The sequence below is a fragment of the Taudactylus pleione genome, unplaced genomic scaffold (genome assembly GCF_031769625.1).
Source record: "Taudactylus pleione unplaced genomic scaffold, aTauple2 ptg001086l, whole genome shotgun sequence".
In the NCBI taxonomy this organism is placed as follows: domain Eukaryota; kingdom Metazoa; phylum Chordata; class Amphibia; order Anura; family Myobatrachidae; genus Taudactylus; species Taudactylus pleione.
This window is the reverse complement of record NW_028285487.1, coordinates 308,872-332,364: the sequence shown is the minus strand read 5'-3', so window position 1 is coordinate 332,364 and position 23,493 is coordinate 308,872. Positions and strand designations below refer to the sequence as shown.

The 23,493-nt window shown below is 47.5% G+C and overlaps 1 protein-coding gene across 1 annotated transcript in view; it reads left to right on the top strand.

Annotated features, from left to right (window-relative positions):
• The window catches only part of LOC148453791 (interleukin-10 receptor subunit beta-like), a 42,635-nt gene that overhangs the window by 2,735 nt on the left and 16,407 nt on the right, over positions 1-23,493 (top strand). Inside the window, exon 2 of the mRNA XM_088461675.1 lies at positions 14,649-14,769. Within this exon, the coding sequence (XP_088317801.1) occupies positions 14,649-14,769 (121 nt within the window). The remainder of the gene's footprint in view (positions 1-14,648; positions 14,770-23,493) is intronic.

The following is a 23,493-nucleotide window of genomic DNA, read 5'->3' as shown; positions in this document are numbered from 1 at the left end:
GCTTAAGTCAGGAGAAGCAGCTTACGGCGCCTAATGCCGGGTGTTTACTCGTGGCCCCCTGCATTCTCCAACTTAATGCCGGTGGCGATGCTGTTGGCGCAATCGCTAAGTCCGCAACCAGCATCGCGCCACTAGTTTAGTCAGATTTCTGCTCTCTTCTCAGGAGGGTGCGAGCAGAAATCCTCTAGGGGTGACAGCGCGGCCAATAGCTCTGGGAACTCATTTCCAGCACTATTCAACGTCGCACAGAATTGAGTCTTCCCCTAAGGGGCATATGTACTAAAAATCGTGGACGTATTCTGATTTCTGTTACAGAGATCTTAATAAAAACCTTTAATGCAAAAAAATGTAAATAAAATCACAGAAGTGCCACAATTTTTTGTATTGTACATCGCAGCTGGAATAATAATTTTTTACATGATTATCTCCACTATGTACTAAGTGTAACTCACAGGGACAGCGGTATTGCTAACAGCTGTCCCTGCAACTTATATTGGGGTATCGGAGGATTCAATCACATTTGTGAAAGATTCCTTCTGAGAATCTGACACTGCACATGTGCACAGTGCTATATACGGGAGCCGGACCGAGGCTTCGGGAGAGCGATTATAAAATCCCTCTTCTGTGAGATTGCCCATAAACCAAAAGGACCAAACCCCAAACACCTTTACTAAGTAACAGCTACATTGCAGCTAATGACAGCTGGTCTGACCCACCCCACCAGTGTCAGTGGGGGCAATTCAGTTCAGAACCAGGTGAATAGCATCGGGAAGTTGGTCCCAGAGCTATTCAATTCGCCTCGCTGTTTAGTCCGGAGGGTGCGAGAAGAATCCTTTAGTTGACCTAACAGTGCGCTGAATTCATTCAGCCCCAGTGATGGCAGTCCCTGAGATTTCCCACACCTACTGAGCATGTCAGAGACGCGGACATTAGACCGGTATACTAGCCCTAATATATTTTCGCCTGCATAAAATGGTGATTTATGGTAATATCCCTGTTTTCGCCTTTTTTTTTTTTTTTTTATTATTAATCACCGTATCCTAGTGGTTCCCAAACGGTGCGCCGTGGCATCCTGGGGGGTGCCTTGGGATACTTGCATGGGTTCCTCAGGTTGGTGGTCCAGTACCAAATCAATTTATTTTTGATCAATGCACTGAAAATATGTGGACAAACAGAAGCTCAAACCTGTCACCACTATATAACTGACCCTAAGGAAGACGGGTTAGTACAATTTACTTCACTTTACTACAGATGCTTACAACTTTTGTTTTCTCAATTCCTCAGTAACAAACATTTGGCTTATGCGTGCCGTGAAAACCATGCTGATACTCGAGGGCGCCGTGATTCAAATAAGTTTGGAAACCTCTGCCGTATCCTATTTGTTCGGCCGAACAAATAGGATTATTTGGCCGAAAACACATAGGATCTGTGATATACAGCAAGTTCACAGATTCTATGTGCTTTCGGCTTTGTGGCGGCAGAAACACAGCACTTTTCAGGGATTATATTTCTGGACACATCAGGTTCCGAAAGAAAGAACAACGATTCGTGCCGGAATCAGGCCGGACTTCGGGGCTAATTAGATACCGGCCTTAGTAGGATTATATATAAGATAGTTGCAGTAAAAACATTCAGCTGCTCAGTCTCAGAGCATGTGATTGTGCATTTATGAATGTGTAGTCAAAATACCGGCGGCTGGGAAGCCGTCAGCCTAAATCCCGACAGGACTAAAGATAGACGTCGAAATCCCGAAGCCAGAATCCCGACAGATGGCTTCTCAAATGAAGGTAAGCAGGCCCGTCTTAGATGTTAGCCGCAGAGGGAGGGTAAGGTTTAGGCAACTCCGGGGGGACTTAGGGCTATGCACCACCCGGTAAGGGGGGGTTAGGGTTAGGCACCACCCAGGGAGGGTTAGGTTGAGGGTGTGGGGAAGGGGGGTAGGGATAGGCACCAGCAGGGGGGAGATTAGGCACCACCGAGTTGAAGGTTAGGGTTAGGCACCCCTAAGGGATACTTGGGGAAGTTGGCGAGGGGGAGTGTTTGGTTACTTACCTCCACTGTCGGGATCTTCAGCCTTCGGGCTTGTGGCATCAGGACACAGCCGCCGGTATTTCATACCCATGCCGCTTATTTGCAAGAAACAGGTGCTGTGTGTAAAATGTATGAAACAGTGAAGGGGTCATTACTACTTCTACAAATGTGTTAAAGTCTGTGGAGAAATTAGAGATTTGTCCGGTGGCACCTTTTGTTTTAATAACACCACTGCCATAGCAGCAAGCGTGCTGGCCACTTATTAAACGATGAAATACTGCGCTTTTCTTCGCTTGTCTAATAGCATAGCACCATCCGGGTTCTTTCTGGCTGACACACTGCAATGCTAAAACATCCTGCATCTCTGTGATTAGGATGAGACTATATATTAGAAGTAGGCAACCTGAGGCTCTCCAGCAATACTGGAGCTACATACCACATCCAGGGACATGGCCAGACTTGTATCTCTGTTACCCACCTACGGCTCTTTCCTAGTACATCTTCACTGCCAACAGTCCCATCTGCAGCGCCAAGAAAGTACCTGCCCTGTGCAAGTGAGTGTCAGCAGTCGGCTCTCTGATTGAATATGCAGGATCTTACCTGTATTAAAAATAATTTTTTACTCTCTAGAACTGCTGATCTAAACATGTGATGTTGTAACCATCGATGGTTATACTGTGCGCAGAAACAGTCAGAGCTTTGTATAGGCGAGCATAAGCTCAGCTGCTGACATCACTTCCGGGTGTCTGCAGCTGGATATAACATCCAGCCATCGGGTGGGCATCGGAAAGCTGCATCCAATGGCTGGTAATCTTAGAAAAAACACAATTTGAAGGAAAACGTACTTCCATCGTAACGGGAACATCGATGGTTTTTAACTGTCGTCTTCTGATGTCCAACCCGACATTGATAACACTAAGCAAAAGTTCTATGGTTTCCGCCTTCCTAGTGGGTCCACCCATGGTAGTGTTGGACAAATCCTGATGGCCTGTGCGCTTAAAATTATACTGCCGACCAATGATTATTGGGGGTAATTACTATTAAGGTCAGTGTGTGGCCGGGCTGGACTAATCCTGGTCTTCAACTTGCATGGATACTAAAAAAAATAAGTGTACCCTGGGGACTGGGTCGTGTCCCTTTTCTGTGAAATCTACTGCACACTGAACAGCGGTGTAGGCCAAGTGGGTGGTGGGTTCCAAAGGCAGGCCCGGTGAGTGAGTGCTGGTGTACAATATTTGGACTTATATTATTATTCACACCAATGCATCATGTCTGCTGTAGTGTTGGCCATTGACTATTGATGGTCAACGGCCGATGGTGAGTGGTTTCACCTTTTAATGGCCAGACAGCGATGGAATAATATCGAAGGCTGAACCTGATGGTGAAACAAAAATGCATTTTGCTGATGAGCAGGAGCCGAGAGCACATGTATAAAACACAAACCATTGGTGGCTCACCATCGATGGTTTGTCTGATGGTTTAAAACTGAAAGGTGTGTAAATATAAGTAAACTTTGTGTATGAATTTCAATCAGTAATTCTTACATTACCAAAGTATTGTGACTAATCAGAGGGGACAATGGACGTCTGCCCCTCGCCAGTCCGATGATGGGTAATGGTAGGGCGTATGAATTCAGAGACTGGCACAAATGCAGTTTTCACGCGGATTGAGCGATTGTTTGCCATTGCGCATACGTATGCAGCGCTGCGACCACATTGCGATGACGTACGCACAGAGGAATCCATCGCCAAGTGAGCGACAGACTGCCAGCTTTTGGGGGTGGTAATGGGGAGTGGTCAGAAAAACGCAGGCGTGTCTGTTTATACGCCGTTACACGGCATGAATAAATTAGCCACTGCTAGTACATACGCAGCTCTGCGCGTCAGAAGAGCACCCAAGACTGCGGCAGGTCAGACCTGCCGCAAGGGTAAGATGGCCGCCGATGTGCTTCGATGTTACCCTGGCTTACGTAGGGATGTGTAGTCACACGCAGGTGAGAAGGCCACTTTGGGTGTCTTTATGCTCAGGTAAACTTTGCTGCCATTTGCATATTTTCGCTGCTGCGTTGCGCAGGGAAACGCAGTTAGAGTCAGTCTCTGAATAAGGCCATAAGTCCACTCAATTAACATACATATGGTGAACTAATTAGAATAAAATCAACCTTTATAAATCGCGTAAAATCCATAAATATCACGCGCACAGTGTCCAGAAACTGATAAAACTGGATATAGAATTATAAATCCTAAAGGAGCCTTGGCCGCCATTGTTAGGCGCACAGGAGGTGATGAAACCACGCCAGGCGTTTGTAAGAACGTTCTTCCTCCATTTTGGGAGTTGTGTCTAATGGATGCACGGTTATATATAATTCCGTATTGTGGTACTTACTGACTGTAAAATGACTTTATTACAACATGAAGACAGCAGTAAATGATTTGTGTTGTATTTTATTTGGCGGTTAAATGATCACCGCGAAAGAATGGAAACATTAGGGCTGCTTCAATTAAGCCGCAAGGATTCCTTGTAACCCTGCGTGATTCCAATAAGCGTTGCTCATTTTTATGAGCTGCAAGCGAAAAATAAGTGACGTTTTCTATATGTTATACAGTGCACGGGAGCTACAACGTGACCTGCCAGATCCTTTCTGTATATATGTCTTTTAGAGACTTTAGGGTATATTTAATAAATGTCAATTTTAATTAATTTAATATCGACATTGATGTTGTGTTTCTGGGGTTAAATTACATATTTACTAACAGACAAGTTTTACATTTTTGATTCAGCAAGGAAGGCAGTTGCTAATACGCACACAATCGTCCGATTGTTACATACTGCACATGTGTATACATCGCAGTGTGCGAATACGCAGACCCATAGCAGAGTGATTGATTGGTGGACGGCGAAACGCAGGCGTGCCAGTGCGTTCGAATGCCGTTACAGGGGCGTGCATACATTAGTCAATGTGATGCCGTACGCAGCCTGAGGACTCATAGCGTGCTCTGAAGTTAGAAATTTCTGAGTAAGGTCTGACCTTGTGCAAGTGTGCGTGAGGCTGCGATGGTACCGATGGTTTTGCAGTCCTGCTAAACATTATGGATGTGTGTAAGGTAAGGTGGGCGTCCTTATGTAGTGCAGCGGTGGCATTGTGATCGCAAATGGATTAGCATATTATTGCAGTTGAACTGCGTACGTAATCGCTATAGCAGTTGCGATCCGTAATTAATCTGGCCCTTGGTCTTTAAGTATTAGTAAATGTGTGATTTAGCTAAAGAAATGGTGTTCGGTTTTTAAATCTATTAAAATCAGTGTTCTCCCCAGGCTGTTTTCTCCGGGCGCATCGCCCGGCACTTTTCCCCGCCGACCCCCTGCTGTGGAACGCTGGCCTCTGAAGTGACCGGAGGCTAAAGAAGCCTCCGATCACTTCAGAGGCCAGCGTTCCCAGTGATGCACTGCGCGGGTGACGTCATGATGTCACCCACGACGTGAGGAGCCTGCCCCGCGCGCCTGCTGGATCTAGTTAGATCAAGTCAGCGGGAGGTAGCGGGAGTGGCCGTCATGTAAAGGTAAGGGCTGGGCTGGAGCTGGGGCCAGGACCAGTCTGGGGGCACTGCATAAGGGACACTATTAAACCTGGGGGCACTACATAAGGGACCAGTCTGTGGGCACTACATAGGGGCACTACTTCAGCCGGGGGGCAATGCATAAGGGCAAAGTTAAACTACAGGGGGGCAATGCATAAAGGGGATAACTACAGGGGGCACTGCATAATGGGCACTTTTGACTGAGAGCCAGTGGGGAAGCAGCCTGAGACCTGTCGGGCCGGATTGGTAAGGGAGATACCCCTTTTCCCGGTGCACGCATAATTGCGAAGGCCCCCACGCACTTTTGGATGCCACCCAGCTGGAAAAATTTCTGGGAAGAACACTGGACCTTTAGTTAATATATCACTCCGGGCCCAATATAGAGGCTAACGCAAGAGCATTTCCTACTTTGGAATTTTTCCGTAGCGCACAACTTGTGCCAGTACATTGCGATGCACGTATCTGGAACTTGCGTCCCCCGCTGTTACGAGAGACGAGTCACCGATGTTCATACAGTACAAGTGCCGTATAGTGTGGAGTCCAGGGTTAACCACCCCACTCCGAGCTGCGCACGTATTTAGGGTTAGTTACATGTGACTTCCGTATTTTGTCTGAGTATTTTCTGTGTCTTCACAAACAAGGCACAAATGCTGCACTTGTCATTCTTGCATCAGTGACCTCTGCATTTAGGGATGTGCCTAAACATATTGAGACTGACTATGAGCGGAAGTATTTAACTTGTGTCCTTGTATATTTGCAAACATCTGTACAACTGTAATAATCACCCCCTTACTAGGAACTTTTATCCGCTGGGGTGCCCTGATTATTGTACTGCTTATTACATCCCCATGGTCTCCTAATGTATAAATGTATGGATATTTAGAGATGATTTATTGACTACAGATTATTTTATGTGATCATTTAGGATAAATGCACAGTGACTCTGATAAATGTTACCTTTTGTCTTTTGCGGAATTGTGGGAATTTATCAGTGAGAAGATCCGTTTAGTTGAAATTCCTCTTTATATTAGCGCTGCAGAGAGCTTATGTACAAAAGCATATAGATGTGTCCTCATACATCTAACATCAATACGCCATGTGCCGCGAGAGAGCCGCCAGGTCCAGTGCGCCTATGTTAGAGCCGGCTGTTTTTTTCTCTCAAAAATTGTGTCTTAAGATGGGCACGCACTAGACGATTTTATCAACGATTTGGGCGATTCCGATGCATCGGAGTGACAAATCGTTCATACCGTCCAGTGTGTATGCAATGCGTCACTGACTATGCGCAACTCCGCGCGTCATCAGCGACATCGTCCATCGGACCTGCATGTAGGTTCGATGGGCAATATCGTTATTACTGTTGCTGCTGGCATCGGGTCCCATCGCTAGCGATATCACGCTGGGTACACATTGTTTAGTGTGTAACCAGCATTAGTCGCCATGAGATGCAGCCAGGAAGCACCAGGAGAGTGCGCTGATTAATGTGATATGTCACGTGTATACCTGTGTGCGACTGAGACTGTATAGCAAGCACAACGGGGCCTGGTGTGGGGAAAAAAGCCGCAGCCACTGCATAGGACTCAGTCGCACACAGATATACAAGTGGCACATATCAAATTAATCAGCACAGTCTCTTGGTGCATCCTAGTCTCATTGCATTACAACTAAGGCACATTTTCGGGCAGCCATTTTGTGGGCTGAAGCAATATGCACTAGAATGCTCTCTACTAGTTCTCCGGCTGCCTTCAGCCCCCTTTGTAGGTGACAGGGGGCACTTTAAGGTGGTTAGTGCTGTAAATGTCGACCCCTCCCCCCCAATCACATTTCTGTGGCCATGTGAATTCAGGAAGATAGGAACAGAAATAAAGTGAGAGGAAAAACATTCAGTTCACTAGCCGGGGTGGTGATTCTAATGTTATCAGCAAATTTCTACCACACACAACTATGGGGTTTAAAACAGACATTTAGCCGTTAGTTCTTTATAGACTGAAATTGCTGCAGTACAGTAATAAAGTATGAGGTATAATAATGAGGGTTGTTAGACAACGTTACTAGAATACTTTCATTCATCTACGTTTTTGCTGCTGATAACGTGATTGGTCTTGTATACATATTCCCCAGGAGTGTTCTTTTCACATCGTGCTTCAATTTCACCATGCGCGGTTTGAAGACACGAAAGTATGAATTCTGCAAGCCTTCCATTCAGGGGAATTAAAGCGAGTTGGGCGGAGGGTTGGAATCAAACAGACCCATCAGAACAAAGATGGAGTACCAGATGTTTTATCCTGCTTAAAAACAAATTAAACCCTTTCTACTTCAGGGTCCATAGGGTCCACAGGGTTGACCTTGGGGTATAGGTTGGGAACCAAATCCGGGCACCACGCAGTTAAAGCTTTTAGCTCCCAGGATGCACTTGGGTCCACTCTCCCTATAACCCCGCCCCCCAGCCAGAGGCACCTCAGTTTAAGTTGGTGCCCGGCCGGAGTCGGGTCACCGTTACTGCAGGGGGGCTGCTTAGCAGCCCCTAAGCTTAAAAGAGTTTTATTTTATTATTTTTTTTTTTACTACTCTTCAGAGCGGCAGCATCAGACTGTCCAATGGACGTCTGAGCTGCCGCTCCTACACCCCGCCGGCGCTGCGACGCCAGTACAGATCTGGGGATCGCAGCGGGACCCCAGAGTCTGTACTAGCCGGGCTCTGGAGGAATCCCTGGGCTGCTGCCGGATCGACGGGGACAGGTAAGTCGCGTGGTCACCGCTTGCGGTGACCCGCGTGTACATGCAGCCTTATGCCTCCGGTCTCTGGGGACAGACCGGAGGCGCTAGCGGTGGCGGCGGGCTCCCCCTCCATGGAGGCATACCCCGCGTGTCCACAGCCCACCAGGGATTATAGCGGCAGCGGGAGCCGGCATCCCGGGGGGTTAATTGCTAGCCAGGGGAGGAAGCCTTCCCTGTCTAGCGGCTCCTCCCCTCAGCTCAGCGCGCCTTTCAATACTACAGTCTGGCGTCGCTGAGCTGCTTCCTCCGCGGGCCACGCTTCTTCTGAGGTCTCCAGCGGACATTTTCTCTCTGTGGTGCTGCAGAACTCTTAGGATGTCAGTGAGCCCAGTCCCCCTGCGTACCTGGCCATTTTGGGTGAGTGTACACAGCGCTATAGCCTTCCCAGACACTGAATCTGGGCAGTTGAATGTAGCGACATTGTGCAGTATATTATATGTCATGCTTATGTATGTATATATATTTTTCTGCATTGTATGTGACTTATGCTAGTGCTGACTGTCTGCTTTTTCTCTCACCTGTCAGTGTATATCTATCCCTTTTCTTTATCTGCCCTAATACAGGTGTACCTGGGGTGGTTCTGAGACCTCACATATATATATTTGTTAATATCTGTGAGGTTTGTCACATACTGTTGCGTGCTGCACGTTGCCATATTTTAGATGGAACTGTGAGTTGCGTACGCTGATAATGGGTTCCTGCAGCTAATCTTAGCGTCAGTCAGGACCGGTATGGCGCTGCTTAATATTTCCGTCAAGATAGTCAGATATATCTGACCAGGAGATTGCACACGATACTGCACCCATTATTGCTATCCTGCAAGTCATAGCCTGCAGGAATTAGTGCGGAGGATTTTAACTCAGAAAGGTTTACGTATGCGGCACCATCTGGTGCCGGGCCCCTTGCACGACCCCCTTAAAGGGCGTTGTTTCTCAGGATCCTCTCCTTTGAGGATCGCCGGGCGGGCCCCATTGTCGTCACTCGCTTGGAGTTACTTCACCATACTGCCCTTTTGAACTCGGGGTATCTCGCAATTTCTTGCAATTTACCCCTGTGTCACAGACTATCGCTCCCTGCCGGGGTTTTTCACAGTACATGAATTACCTCCGATACCACATCGGTCTGTCTTTCCCCTTGCAGGGATTACCACAACGGCCACCCTGGTGGATGTCGTTTTATACGAAATACTAATTGGCGTGATATACGCCCTGTGGTTACTGACCAGTGGCTCTGCCGTGAACTGGATGGTATATTCGGCTCTTTCCCTCTCACATGGGGGGGAGCCGATCTCAAGTATTATTATCCCTGCTTTGGGGCTGGTAGCCAGGCTCATTCTGGATATAGAGAATGTCGATCCTGCACCAGTATCATACATCTCCCGTTTTCTGCCCAGCGGGTGGATCTCATAGCGGGAGTCTGGCTGTCCCCAGATACGAGGAGTCACAAAGGCCTCCTGTTTCCCATTCCCTGAGGGTCCTCACAAGTAATGGAAATCCCCTTCTGGGATGGATTTGTATGTTAATCATCGGGTTACAGGCATTAATACGCCTCCCATCCCGGCCTGGACGAATTTTACGGATCCGTAGGTGGTAACTTTGCCTGAAATCAATGTACTCGTTTTCAGGCCCTGTTGCCCGTCCTACCATGGCCATCGCATGGTGATGCTTTTGTGACGTTTTTCCCCTCCAACACGTCTGAGGTTCAAATATCTTTTTGCCGCTCACAAAATATGCAGTGGTCATATGTGGGATTACCTCATGGGATGCCGGTCTTCTAACTTTCAGGGTTTCGGCGGCGTCTGTATCCGCCGCAGTACCCTATGGCTGCGTTATGGGAAAGCAGAGGTGCACACTCCTTCCAGGGGGAAGTTCTTGTTTGGTCCTGACCTTGACAAGATCGTTGCATCATTGGCAGTATCACTAATGGGGAGATACCGTCTTTAGCTACTCCCACTACATTCGGACTAACTCTGTTAAGTCTTTTTGTCCTCAGGGTCAGCCTAAAGGCCTGTTTTTTCCTAGGCTGTCGGCCTCCACGGGGGCCACCATATCCAGTACCGAGCAGTCCTGGACTTCCGGACGACCCTGTTTCTACACCTGAGGATATACCCTCAGCCTGACGGGACAGGTCTACATCTGGGGAATTTCCAGAGTGAGGTACTGATTCTCAACGGCCTCTCATTGCTCATGCAGCCTCCTCACAGGCATTGGTACACGGGCCCTTCTTCAGAACTGATCAGGGCCTTACAATCCCAGAAAGCTATACAGTCTTTGTGGTAAGCAGAGCTATTTCGGCCAACCTCACTATCTCAGTGAGGGACTGGTTGTTCTACTTTCTTTTTGGGGCGGTGACCGACTGGTCCTCCTTTGCCTATACTCTGTCTCAAATCCCTGAATCAGATTCCAACGGTGCCTTGACTCAGGTGGAATCGTCCATGCTCCATCATCCGATGTTTGGAACCTGGGGATTTTATGGTATATCCGAGTATTCAGGATACGTACCTACGGGTACATACAGAGCCCTCTCATCAGCATGGGTTCAGGTTTGCTGTGCCACAGCAACACTTGTAAGTTTCGGGCTCTGCCTTTTGGGGCTGTCCTCAACTCCACCGGGGTTTACCAGCTTTATGGATTTTCTGACAGTTCACCTGTTCAGTGTATCCGAATGCTCCTTTCTCTGGACGGTCTCCTACTTTTAGCAGGATCACCAAGGTACTTTACCGCCAGGTCAGGATAACCGGGGCTTCTTCTCGTCACAGAAAAGTCCTCCCTGCATCCCTCACAGGGTTTTCTTCATCTGGGAGCACTGCTGGATTCTCAGAATCTGAGAATTTTTCTGGCGTAAGACAAGATCTCCACTCTTCAACTTCGAGGGTGCGGATATCTACGCAGTCGACATATGTCATTACTCTTTGTGATGCGCGGTCTACCAGAGTGTCTACCTTTTGGTAGGGTGGAATGTGCTCAGTTCCATTCCAGGCCTTGCCATAATTGACTCCCCTCCAGATGGATCGAGTTTTTTTCATCGGATCGCTGTTCGAACGATGATACTTTCTACGGAGGCGAGTTGGTCTCTGTCCGGGTGGCTATGGCCATCTCGTCCAGGGTGTTCTTTGCTAAAGACAGTGTCTGGTCCGCATTCATTTCGGGGCAGTTGGACGTCTGTCGCTTCTGCCCTGCCACTTACCTTGTTGATACTTTAAGCTGTCTTGGACTTTCACTCTGGCCTAACCCATTTGTCACGGTTAACCTGAATAGGTTCAGTCCGACAGTGTCACAACAGTGGCTTCCATCTAGGCAACACTGGTAGTTGGGTGGCAATGTTAGGAATGTCACCCATTCTGACATAGTCCAAGGGTCTTCTCCTGGCCAACTCTGCGGTGTTTATTCCCGGAGCTCTCCATTGGGAAGCGGGCTTCCTCAGCCGTCACGGCGTGCATCCCGGGGACTAGTCTCTTCTCCAAGAGAGGTTTCAACTCCTGGTGAGCAGAGGGGGCCTCCCTGAGGGGATTGATCCCCATGGCCTTCTGACTCGATCACACATTACCGGTGTTACAGTCCAGCTCTAGGAGTACTGAAGCTACCTTCAGTGACTCTTTGTCAGTGAAGTGGTCCTTCCACTTTGTGTACCTGTGTCCTCCGGTCTCCCTTCTTCCTCGAGGTCTTCGGAAGTTTAATTCGAGACGGAGGGGCTTTCCTTCTGGGGGCTCCAGGTCGTCCCAGACATCACTGGTACTAAGATTTTCGGAGTCTCCTCCTCGATGCTCCGTTCCTACTGCTTCACTATCTGGACCTGTTGTCTCAGGGTCCTTGTTTTTCCCTGGATCTGGATCGCTTGTCTTTAACTGCGCCCCTACTGTGGTCCTCGGGCTTCCCTGGCTCTGTCTTCATTGAGATGTTTAGAGCAGATAGGCCAGACTTTGCTGGGATCTGCCACGGACTGTGGCATACATAATTCTTATGGTATCGTACCTGTCGATACGATCCTCCGGTGTCCAGGATTTCCAGATATTCTGGCATTCCTTCCAGCTGGCTTGGGTTTCACCCTTGGCCTGGCCTTCCTGACAGTGCGGATCTCTACACTGTCGGTATGGTTAAGATATGGAATTGCTCCGCTCTGGTATCCAGTTCATCCTTTGGAGTGTTTTCTGGATTATGTCTCCACTTGTCCTCCCTAGGGACTCCTGGGGAGTTAGTAGTGGTTCTTTGTTCCCTCCGGGGACAGTCAATGGAACCTCTGGTTGTGATAGCCATTACATGGTCTATTGTTTAAGCTCTCTCTCTCTCTCTCTCAGGGTGTTTAAATCAACCAGGAGAGTGTCTGAATGGGGAGCGTTCTCATGTGGCTCCCTCTTCTGGAGGGCATCATGTCAGGGTGTGAGTTGCTCTCGCCCTGTGTTTCTTCTTAAAGTGGTTTTTAGGTTCCATATTATTCTGGAACTTATGGTATGGCCATTCAGTTCCCAGTCCTCTCGGCTGTTGTGGCCTCATGGACTGTGGTCCGGCCTCTTTGGCTTTATGTGATCCGTTCAAGTTCCTTATGGTAAGCGGACTCCTTATTGGTGGTCTGCGGTTTCTGGTTTTAACAGGAAACGATGGCCGGCCTATAATGAAATGTTGACTGGATGGCCTCGTATGTCTTCCTCAGGGGCCTACCCATGGGTGGGCATTTCTGTCGTTGAGGCTTGTTTTTTTCTCGGGCCGTGTAACCCTCGTGGGCGGCTCGTCGTGGCGCCTCGGCTGTTTTGCCTTACTAGGTGTCCACGTGGTCTTCTGTCCATACCTTTTTAAGGTTCTAGGCATTGGTTTCCTTTGCCTCTCAGGATGCTTCCTTTTTGGCGACGGATTCTCCTCTCAGCACAGGAGCGTCCCCACCCTTGGTTGAACTGCTTTGGGACATCCCCAAGGTCAACCCTGTGGACCCCCTATGGACCCTGAAGTAGAAAACAAGAGATATGGTAAGAACTTACCTTTGTTATCTCTGTTTCTACGAAGTCCATAGGGTCCACAGGGCGCCCGCCCTGACGCACCTGGCTTCATATGGGCTGTGTTACTGGTCACCGGCTTCCCGTCTCCTTTTCTGTGAGTATGGTTCTAGAGTGTTCCAGTTTTCTCTCTCTTTTTCTCTCCTCCTCCGGCCTTTGGCTACTTACAATCTGAGGTGCCTCTGGCTGGGGGGCGGGGTTATAGGGAGAGTGGACCCAAGTGCATCCTGGGAGCTAAAAGCTTTAACTGCGTGGTGCCCGGATTTGGTTCCCAACCTATACCCCAAGGTCAACCCTGTGGACCCTATGGACTTCGTAGAAACAGAGATAACAAAGGTAAGTTCTTACCATATCTCTTGTTTTTTCATTTATTGTGATGTCTCAAAATATTAAAAAAAAATTTGTCTATTTGTGTAAAATCATACTGCAGTGGTTCCCAAGCTCTGCCACTACAGTCCACGTCTTAAGCATATCCATGCTTGAGCACAGGTGACTTAATTAGTACCTCGGTCAATTTGATTTAACCATCTGGACTCAAGCACGGATACCCTTAAAACTTGGAGTGTAATGGCGGAGTTTGGGAACCTCTGCCATACCACGTTCTTAAATAGAATTTTAGAAACATTGAGCTTGCTCTGGAACCAAGAACGATTGCGTTCCAGGAGGACCGTTGATTGTCCTCCTAAATAGCCAAACTTGCCTGTAGGCCAAATCACAGCGCCCCCTTCTGTTTGGTTGAATCTATATAGCAAGAGGAATTCCATCCAACAAGAGAACATTCCCAGACAGATAAAATATCTGGGATCTACATCTTGGGAAAGGTAGTGAATGATTGCGACCCTTTTCTTTAAGGTTTGAGCAGAAGAGCAATCCATATGGGAATCTTGGAAATATCCTAATGGTTTAGAAGGTAGAGTAGTCTTCATTCTAGCACCCTGCACCTGTCACAACCCATGTAGTTCCTCATTCCTGCCTGGGGTGTCACTCTCTTCTCTGGTGCTTCTAGGACTCACTGGTCTGTATATCAGAAGTTTGTTGCTTCAGATGAGTATGTTAGAAGCACCAGAGCAGAGAGCGACACCCCAGGATGGAAAGAGGAACTGCACGGGTTGTGACAGGTGCAGGGTGGTAGAATGAACACTAGTAAGAGGAAAGTCTAGTATTGGAAGGTCCTGTTACTTTGCACTATTCAACAGTGCCTGTATTCATACCATGTGCATTATTGTATAGTTCTAATCTCTTTCAGTAGTTCATATATACATGATTTCCTTGTTGTAGATCTGTCTGCCCCCAGTAACGTCCGCATCGATTCCCACAACATGATCCATGTACTGAGGTGGGATCCTGTGGAAGTTATGAATGAGAAGACTCCTGCAACATACAATGTGGAATTTGAATTGTAAGTATATTGCTACACGAGTCCCATATCTTTGTATGAGATGCTTATATCTGCTTTGGTGCTATGTGACTATTAGTATAAGTTCTCAAAAGTGGGGAAGTAATCTACTTACAGCAAATTCTCTATCATCGTCCTTCTGGACACCTCTGCTGGTTTCAACACCATTGATCATTGTAAGCCACACAGCAGGACCCCCAATTCATAGTAAGGAATCTTCCATGTCAGCAGATGGGGAGGGGGCTGGGGTAACAGGGGTGATGTACTGAATTAGCAAAGGGTTCTGGGGGACTGTGAGTTACCATGAAATCGCATTGGTATGGGCTTCTGGGGAGACTTGACATCAGCAGCGGTAGGGTATGAAAATGGAGAGACCCAGTAGAGAGGGTATGGGGAATACATTACAGCAGGGTGTTGGGAATTGGGGATACATGTCAGCAGAAGGGGGGTTACCATGTTAGCTGAGGGGTATGGGGTACCTGGGAGACTTGATATTATCAGAGGGAGGGTATGGTACTGGGGAGACTGGTTGTCAGTGGAGTAAAGTGGTAGCCTGGGGACACCCCAGGTATGCTGAGGAGGATGGAGGGCAGGGGGATACATGTCGGTAGATGGGGGCTGGGTTTATGGAGAGGAACCTCAGTATGAGGAGAACTGGTGAGGTGTCATGTCAGCTGTAGGGGGAAACTAGAGACCACATGTCAACAGGTAGTTGACATGGGATGCCCCATGTCAGCAAAGTGGGGCAGGGCTATGGAGAATCTATGACAGTAGCTGAAAGACCCCCCTCCCCATGTCAGCAGGGTACAGTCCTTTACGGTATCTATGTGCCCAGACTATGGGGCCTCTGGACTGTTATTCAGGATACAGATCTCACAGCCCATAACAGGCCCAGCAACACACACTGACCTGCTGAGACTCCTCTCCTCTGATCACCCAGCAGACACAACGAGCGGAAATCATCACCCGGAATCATTATGCTCATAACAAGTTCCATTAGTGTCTTACACCTGTCCTCACTCCGTGGAGGCTGCCATCTTCCCGTTTCCCAGGAATGTATAAGCACTGGGCATCACAAACATGGTGGCGACCCCTCTCACTGCCTGATTCTGCACTAAAGGCTGCCCATTGCCCAGTCTGTAACACACCCACCCTCCCCCTTCCACCTGATGGTCAGTGGGGCGCTCAGTTAAGGGCCGGGCACATTTCTCAGGGTTATAAAACTGGCAGGGCACGGTACACATCTTCCACTCCCAGTCCCTTCGTCCCCACCTGTCCTTAAGTCTCTATCACTGTACTGTCTTTGTTCTTGATCACTGATGCACGGAATGGAAGTTGCTCAGAATCTATTTCCTGGCCCATCACAGGTGGGTGTAAGGGAGGGGTGATCTATAGACAAGAAAAAAAAAACAGCAATTCACCCAGCACTCTGTAATGGGCCAGCAAGAGAGACCTGCATCCTACACAATAATAACACACAGAGAACTCGGATACACTCATTTGCAAACATATGAAAAGCCACGTCAAGGCGTCTCCTACACTACATAATAATAGCACCACTTTGAGTCATATACTTGTGTGTTTCTAAATTGAGAGACAACACATCTGGAGGCCCCCAAGATCATCCAATATGGCACTACAAGGATCAGCATTCCCCCAGCTGCTGAACCTCTCAAAGCGCTGAGTTGTTTTTATGTTTTGTTTTGGTTCCTGCTTAGATCACAAAGGCCGAGGAATTTCCCTTTAGATGATGCCAGAGAGAGGATCTTATTTTATATTAGTTATTGGTGAACAAGGGGTTGCGGTAAGAGCTTCATTCAGTGAAATGGTTTTTATATGTCTCTTAGGCTGTGGCCCTGGCTATGTATTAAGGCAGAAGTTTCTGTCTGGAGCTCTTTGTCTATGGCCTTAAATACACTCGCGTCATCAGACGTAAAGTTCCCTGGTATCACCAAGGGGTGACGTAAGAGAGAGCTTAGACTGCAATTGCGCCTTTCTGGGACGCTGAGAGGTATCCTGTCCACTGTTTGCATTGTGCAGAGTTCTTCCCGCCTCGGGTCTCTGATTAGGCAAGGGACAGCTCTTCCAATAAGAGTTCTCCCTTGCAAAGAGAGGACTTCTGGGTTTATGACCCGGTAGTCCTTCTGCACATGCGCAATCAGTCTCCGGTAAGAAGCCCATAGGCTTCTATTAGGCTACGCCATTGATGACGTTGCCTATCGGGAGCAAGCCCTGGACAGTTTATCTTTTCGTCCATCTCCAGTGATGGGACCAGTTCAACTCCAGAAGCAACTGGATTTACTCAGTGTTTAAAGGACCTATCTCCCTGCCTTGACGCCTCTTACTATCTCAGGAAAGGATACATTTTTGGTTTGGAGCCTCTCAGGCAAACCTGGGGGGGGGACCTGTGGACGGCCGTCGTCTTGCACTGTGGGTGTGCAGCTGCGTGCAACTACCGCTGATGTATTTGGAGACTCTGCCACAGACGCTTAACTAAAATATCAGGGTACAGACGTGCACTAACCACAGCATCTGTACGAGAAACTTTTCAATTCCCTAATCAGGCTAGTCACAAACACAGAAAAATGATATCATGCGAGTGACAACCCAGCACCCATCCTCTCAGATCTACCTACCAGAAGCTTCAGGTCTGCCACTGGACAATCTGTACGGTCACAATAAATGTGCACCCTCTGAGGTTGCCCCAATACTTTACCAGAGAAGAAAAACCCAGCGCCCCACGTAATATTCCCTTATCTCCCCAACTGGCTTCAGACCAAGAAAGTAGCTTTGAAGAGTATCCAGCTCGTACTAAAGGTAACATCCTTATGCTACAATGGCCAATAATGGCCCAGACGGGCTCATTCGCAACTGGATTTCAGTCATCAATAACTGATCTAAACATAGATCTTACTGCAATCACCAATTACGCTGTGAATTTAAAATACAGATTGGAGTCAACTCAGCAGTATAATAGAGAGAAAAATGAGGATGTGGTGAAATGGAAAAGACGGAATAATATAAGAATAAAATGAATCCCATATATTCTTATAAGGTTGTAACTTCCATGTATACCAGGATTGCTCTCTAGTGACTTTGGTAAAACACTGGGATCTCTGTTTCGTAGCACCACACATATTTTACACTAAAATCACTACAACTGTAAATGGGGATTTCCCTATTAAATGGTGTAAATTACTGTGGGAACAAATCTTTGTTGCACCACAATATGTAGGGCTGTCATCGCAGTGAGAACCAGTCATCAATAAATGAAAAAAAGATATACAGGTTGAGTCTCCGATATCCAAAATGCTTGGGACCAGGGGTATTTTGGGTAACGGAATACTCCGTATTTTGGAATATTTGCATATCATAATAAAATATCTTGGGAATGGGACCCAAATATACACACAGAATGCATGTATGTGTTATATACACCTTATACACACAGCCTGCAGGTAATTTTATACAATATTTTCAATAATTTTGTGGCTCAAACACAGTTTGTGTACAAACATAAAATTCAGTTGTTTCATTTACACCCTATACACACAGCCTGAAGGTAATTTCATACAATATTTGTAATAATTTGTGCCTTAAACAAAGTTTGTGTACATTGAACCATCAAAAATCAAAGGTTTAATTTTCTCAGTCAAGCCAAAAAAATTCCGTAGAAACTAGAGTGCTTTAATTATTGCCTCCTAAGGGCATCGGACATTTATGAGGGGATCTATCCTAAACTGCGGCAAAGTATCTGAAAATACCAATTCCATCTATCAAAGCTACATCACTGTTGTATGACCACCCTCCGATATTAAGACGTTCTAAAGTTCTTTTGTTTCCCAATGTATGATTTATTTACTTGCCCTCCATGTCCTCATTGTTGGGTCCTGTTTATATATATATATATATATATATATATATATATATATATATATATATATATATGTGTATGTGTGTGTGATGCTAGATGGTACCTATGTACAGACATCAGAGGACATGTTATCCAATTACCAGCCAAATGCTCTTGTCATTTTTATATTTATTTTTTTGTAACTTGCTATACTACACACTTTGCACATTCATTTTGTAGTTTAGTTAGTGCAGCCGTCACCCTAAGATCAGCATTGTTCCCCACGTACCCACCTACACGGCAAATAAAGACACTTAGGGCCTGATTCATGACGGATCGCAACTGCGATGACGCACGCAATCGGCCGGTTGATGCGTTCTGCGCTGCGATCGGGACTGCGGTCGTAGAGACAACGCAGACCCATAGCAGGGTGATTGACAGGAAGGGACCGTTTGGGGGTGTGACGGGGGGGGGGGGGGTGGTCAGTGAAACGCAGGTGTGTCAGTGCGTTTGATCGCCGTTACAGGGACGTGCATAAGTTAGCCCCTGTGATGCCGTACACAGCTTGGGCTTTCACTGCGTGTGCTGAGGTTAGCAATTCCTGAGTAAGGTCAGAGCTTGTGCAAGTGTGCGTGAGGCTGCGATGGTACTCCATGGTACCGATGGTTTTGCAGTATTACGGATGTGTGAAAGGTAAAGTGGGCGTCCTTATGTTTGGCTGCGACGGCATTACGATTGTAATCATTAGCATATTTTCGCAGTGAGACTGCGTGCGTAATTGCCGTTGCGATCGCAATAGCGATCCTTATTGAATCAGGCCCTTATCCTGTGTATATTGGATTTTTATATCTTTTTGTTTGCTTTTTTTTGTCAGTTTTTACTTTGGGTGGGTGGGGTCACCAGCACCCAGGCCCCCAGCCCTCCCCATGTCCCTGGGAACCTGCCCCCAGTAGGAACAGGTGTATACGTAGAACACCTTATTCATATACAGTATGTAAAGTCTGTAAACGAGCCTAAAATATTGAGTCTCATTTTGGCCTTATATAAACTAGTCCTCGGCCAATTTAGGGTTCTAGCGTCAGTGACCCGTCTCCCACACTGTAGAGGATTTGGGGCCTGATTCATCACCGGATCGCTATTGCGATCACGGCTGCAATCACGGCACGCAAGTGTACTGAGAAAATATGCTAATTTATGCATGCCCATGTAACGGCGTTCAAACAGACAGGCACGCCTACGATTCTCCGACCGCTCCCCAGTCACTACCCCCCAAATCCTGACGTCTTCTCACTCCCTCTGCGATGGCTTTCTTTCTGCGTGTGCAATCACAGTGTGATCGCCATGCTATCATGCACTGCGCAGTACGCACGATCAGCCGCTCTGGGTACCCGGTTACAATTGCGATCCCTGCTGAATCAGGCCCTTGGACCGCTGCTGTCCCTTGTAATTCCCTACAAGTCCCCTGTCCTCTTTCTTTGGCAAGGTGATGCCAGGAATCCCCCTTCCACACTCTTAACACCAAACTAAATTCAGTTAACGGGAAAAATTTACTATGCGGCGGTTTGACGGCGGGTTCTATTCTTTTCTAAACCCTGTGAGTTTGGCGACGGTTTTGCTATCTGCAGATTTACTAAGGCCAAAACTGCTGCAAAACCGCCGTCAAAACACATTTTAGAATAGCATAGGGCTGTCATTTAGAAACTGCTGCAAAACCTCCACCAAACCCCCGGGGTTTAGAACAGAATAGAACCAGCCACAGAACAGAATAGAACCAGCCACCAAACCGCCGGGGTTTAGGACCCGCGCTTAGTAAATTTTGCCCAAAATCTTCAACTTGTTCCTGACGTGAAACTGACCTATAAAACACAATATGGCATCTGAAATCCTCTCCATCAACACCAAAGAATTAACAGCCCTCCAAAAAGATCCGTGCTCTTCCTGTTAGCAATTCATAATCTAAATAATAATTTCATGCTCCTTTTTAAGAAGCTCTTTTAAAAATTTTAACCACACCTCATTGTCTTCCAAAAGGTTTTCATCAGACTCGCTGAAACCCAATGGTGTGGCTGTTACGATACGAAACACTGTAGCGTTCACCTTAACGGACTCCAAAAAATTAGGATTTTGGTACTTAGCGATAAATCCCTTTCTCCGATTCCACAGGGGACACTGGAGCCTCAGTACAATGGGGTATAGAAGTGGGTTAGCCGGGAGCTGGCACCTTTAATAAAAAAAACTTGAATGGTGGCTAGCTCCTCCCCCTCTATACCCCGCCCCCCAGGTCAGTCTAAACAACTGTGCCCGGTTTGGAGCTGGAAAGTAAGGAGTAGGAGACAGAGAAGCCACAGCATTCATATATAAAGAAGGTTAATAAAAAACAAACCAACATTCCAATCGGACAACAGTTACAAACAACCATCTGAATCTGGAAATAATAACAATGCAGGAAGAGCAGCGCAGGGTGGGTGTCCAGTGTCCCCTGTGGAATCGGAGGAAGGGATTTATCGGTAAGTACCAAAATCCTATTTTCTCCTTCATCCACCAGGGGACACTGGAGCCTCAGTAGAATGGGGACGTCCCAGAGCTCACATCCTGGGTGGGAGAGCGCTGAGAACCCTGCAGAACTGCACGGCCAAACTCAGAAGCGGAGGCCGCAAAAGTATCAAAATGGTAGAATCTTAGAAACGTGTGCTTGCCGGACCAAGTGGCTGCTCGACAAAGCTGGTTTAAAGAAACCCCACGAGCAGCCGCCCATGAAGGTCCTACCGAGCGCGTAGAATGCGCTGTAATGGAAGTCGGTGGTTGTCTGGCAGCCGCCACATAAGCCTGTCTGATAGCCAGACGTATCCATCTGGAAATAGTTTGTTTGGAAGCCGGCCAACCTGGACGGGCCAAATCAAACCGAACAAACAAAACATCTGATTTACGGAGCGAAGCTTTCCTGTCGACATAAATCCGGAGCGCTCTGACTACATCTAAGGATTTAGAAGCTGGAGAGTCATCCTTAAATATGAAAAGCAGATACTACTTTTGGAAGAAAGGATTTTTGTGTGCGTAATTCTGCCCTTTATTTGTGGAAAATGATATAAGGAGGGCTGCATGATAAGGCCCCCAGTTCATACACACGCCTCGCTGAGGCGAGTGCCAAAAGGAGAACCTCCTTCCAAGTTAAGTACTTTAACTCCACCCTCTGTAGCAGCTCGAAGGTCTCAGACTGGAGAAAATCCAATACCAAATCTAAGTCCCATGGTGCCGTAGGAGGCACAAAAGGAGGCTGAAGCCTGACTACTCCTTGGAGAAAAGTCTGGATATCCGGTAATAAGGCCAATTTCCTCTGGAAGAAAATGGATAACGCAGATATCTGTACCTTTATTGGAGCCCAGACGAAGACCCGCTGTTATGCCAGCCTGGAGGAAAAGGAGACGTAATACCTTAAATACTGATGGAGGTGAATTGCGTCTTTCACACCAAGTGACATAAGCCTTCCATATTCCATAGGAATGCTGAGATGTAACGTCTTTGCGAGCTCTAATCATGTTAGCAATTACACTTGACTGGATTCCTTTCTGTCTAAGAACGGCCCTTTCAGTAGCCATGCCGTCAAACGAAGCCGCCTTAAGTCTTGATAGATAAACGGCCCCTGAAGCAGGAGGTCGTCTTGAAGAAGAAGTGGCCACGGCTCGTCTACCAGCAGATTCCTTATTTGCCGAGTACCACGCTCGTCTGGGCCAATCTGGTGCTATTAATAGCACTCTGACATTCTCGCGTTTGATTCTCTGAAGTAAGCGAGGAATTAGTGGGAAAGGAGGGAATAAGTATACGTAGTGGAACCTCCATGGTGTTGTCAGTGCGTCCACTGCTGCTGCCTGTGGTTCCCTTGTCCGGGAACAGTAAATTGGTAATTTGTGGTTCAACCTCGATGCCATGAGATCAGCCTGTTGATGATCCCACCTGAGAGTTAGTTGGTGAAGTACCTGAGGATTGAGCGACCATTCCCCCGGATGAATATCTTGCCGACTGAGATAATCTGCCTCCCAGTTTTCCACTCCTGGGATGAAGATGGCAGAGATCGCCACTGCGAATTCCTCTGCCCAAAGCAGGATTCTGCCTACTTCCCTCATGGCGGCTCTGCTTTTGGTGCCGCCTTGTCTGTTGATATGTGACCGCTGTGGCATTGTCCGACTGTACTCGGACTGCCTGACCTTGCAACAGAGGATGCGCCAGTTGGAGAGCATAAAATATTGCTCTTAACTCTAGAATATTTATGGGCAGACCTGCCTCCCTCTGAGTCCAGTGCTCCTGAAAATGTCTTCCCTGGGTCACTGCTCCCCACCCTCTTAGACTTGCATCTGTGGTGAGGAGAATCCAATCCCATACTGCGAACCGTCGTCCTGTCAGCAGGTGCGAGGGATTCAACCACCAAATTAGAGATGTTCTCGTCTGGGGAGACAAGAGGACTCGCTGGTGGAGAAATAGGTGGGATCCTGACCACTGGGAAAGAAGGTTCAACTGAAAGGGGCGGGCATGAAATCTCGCATATTGAATTGCCTCGAAGGTCGCCACCATCTTTCCCAGCAGGCGGATACAGAGATGTACTGATACTCTGCGATACCGCAAAATCATGCTTTGAATGGAGGAGACCTTGTCCTGGGGCAGAAATACCTTCTGTTCCACTGTGTCCAATATCATGCCCAGGAACAGCAGACGTTGTGTCGGAGTCAGGGAGGATTTTTGTACATTTAGAATCCATCCGTGTTGCAAGAGAAGATTCTGGGTTAATTGAATGTCTTTTAAGAATCGAGCTACTGACGGACCCTTGATCAGGAGGTCGTCCAGGTATGTGACACTGACTACCCCCTGAAGCCGCAGCAGAG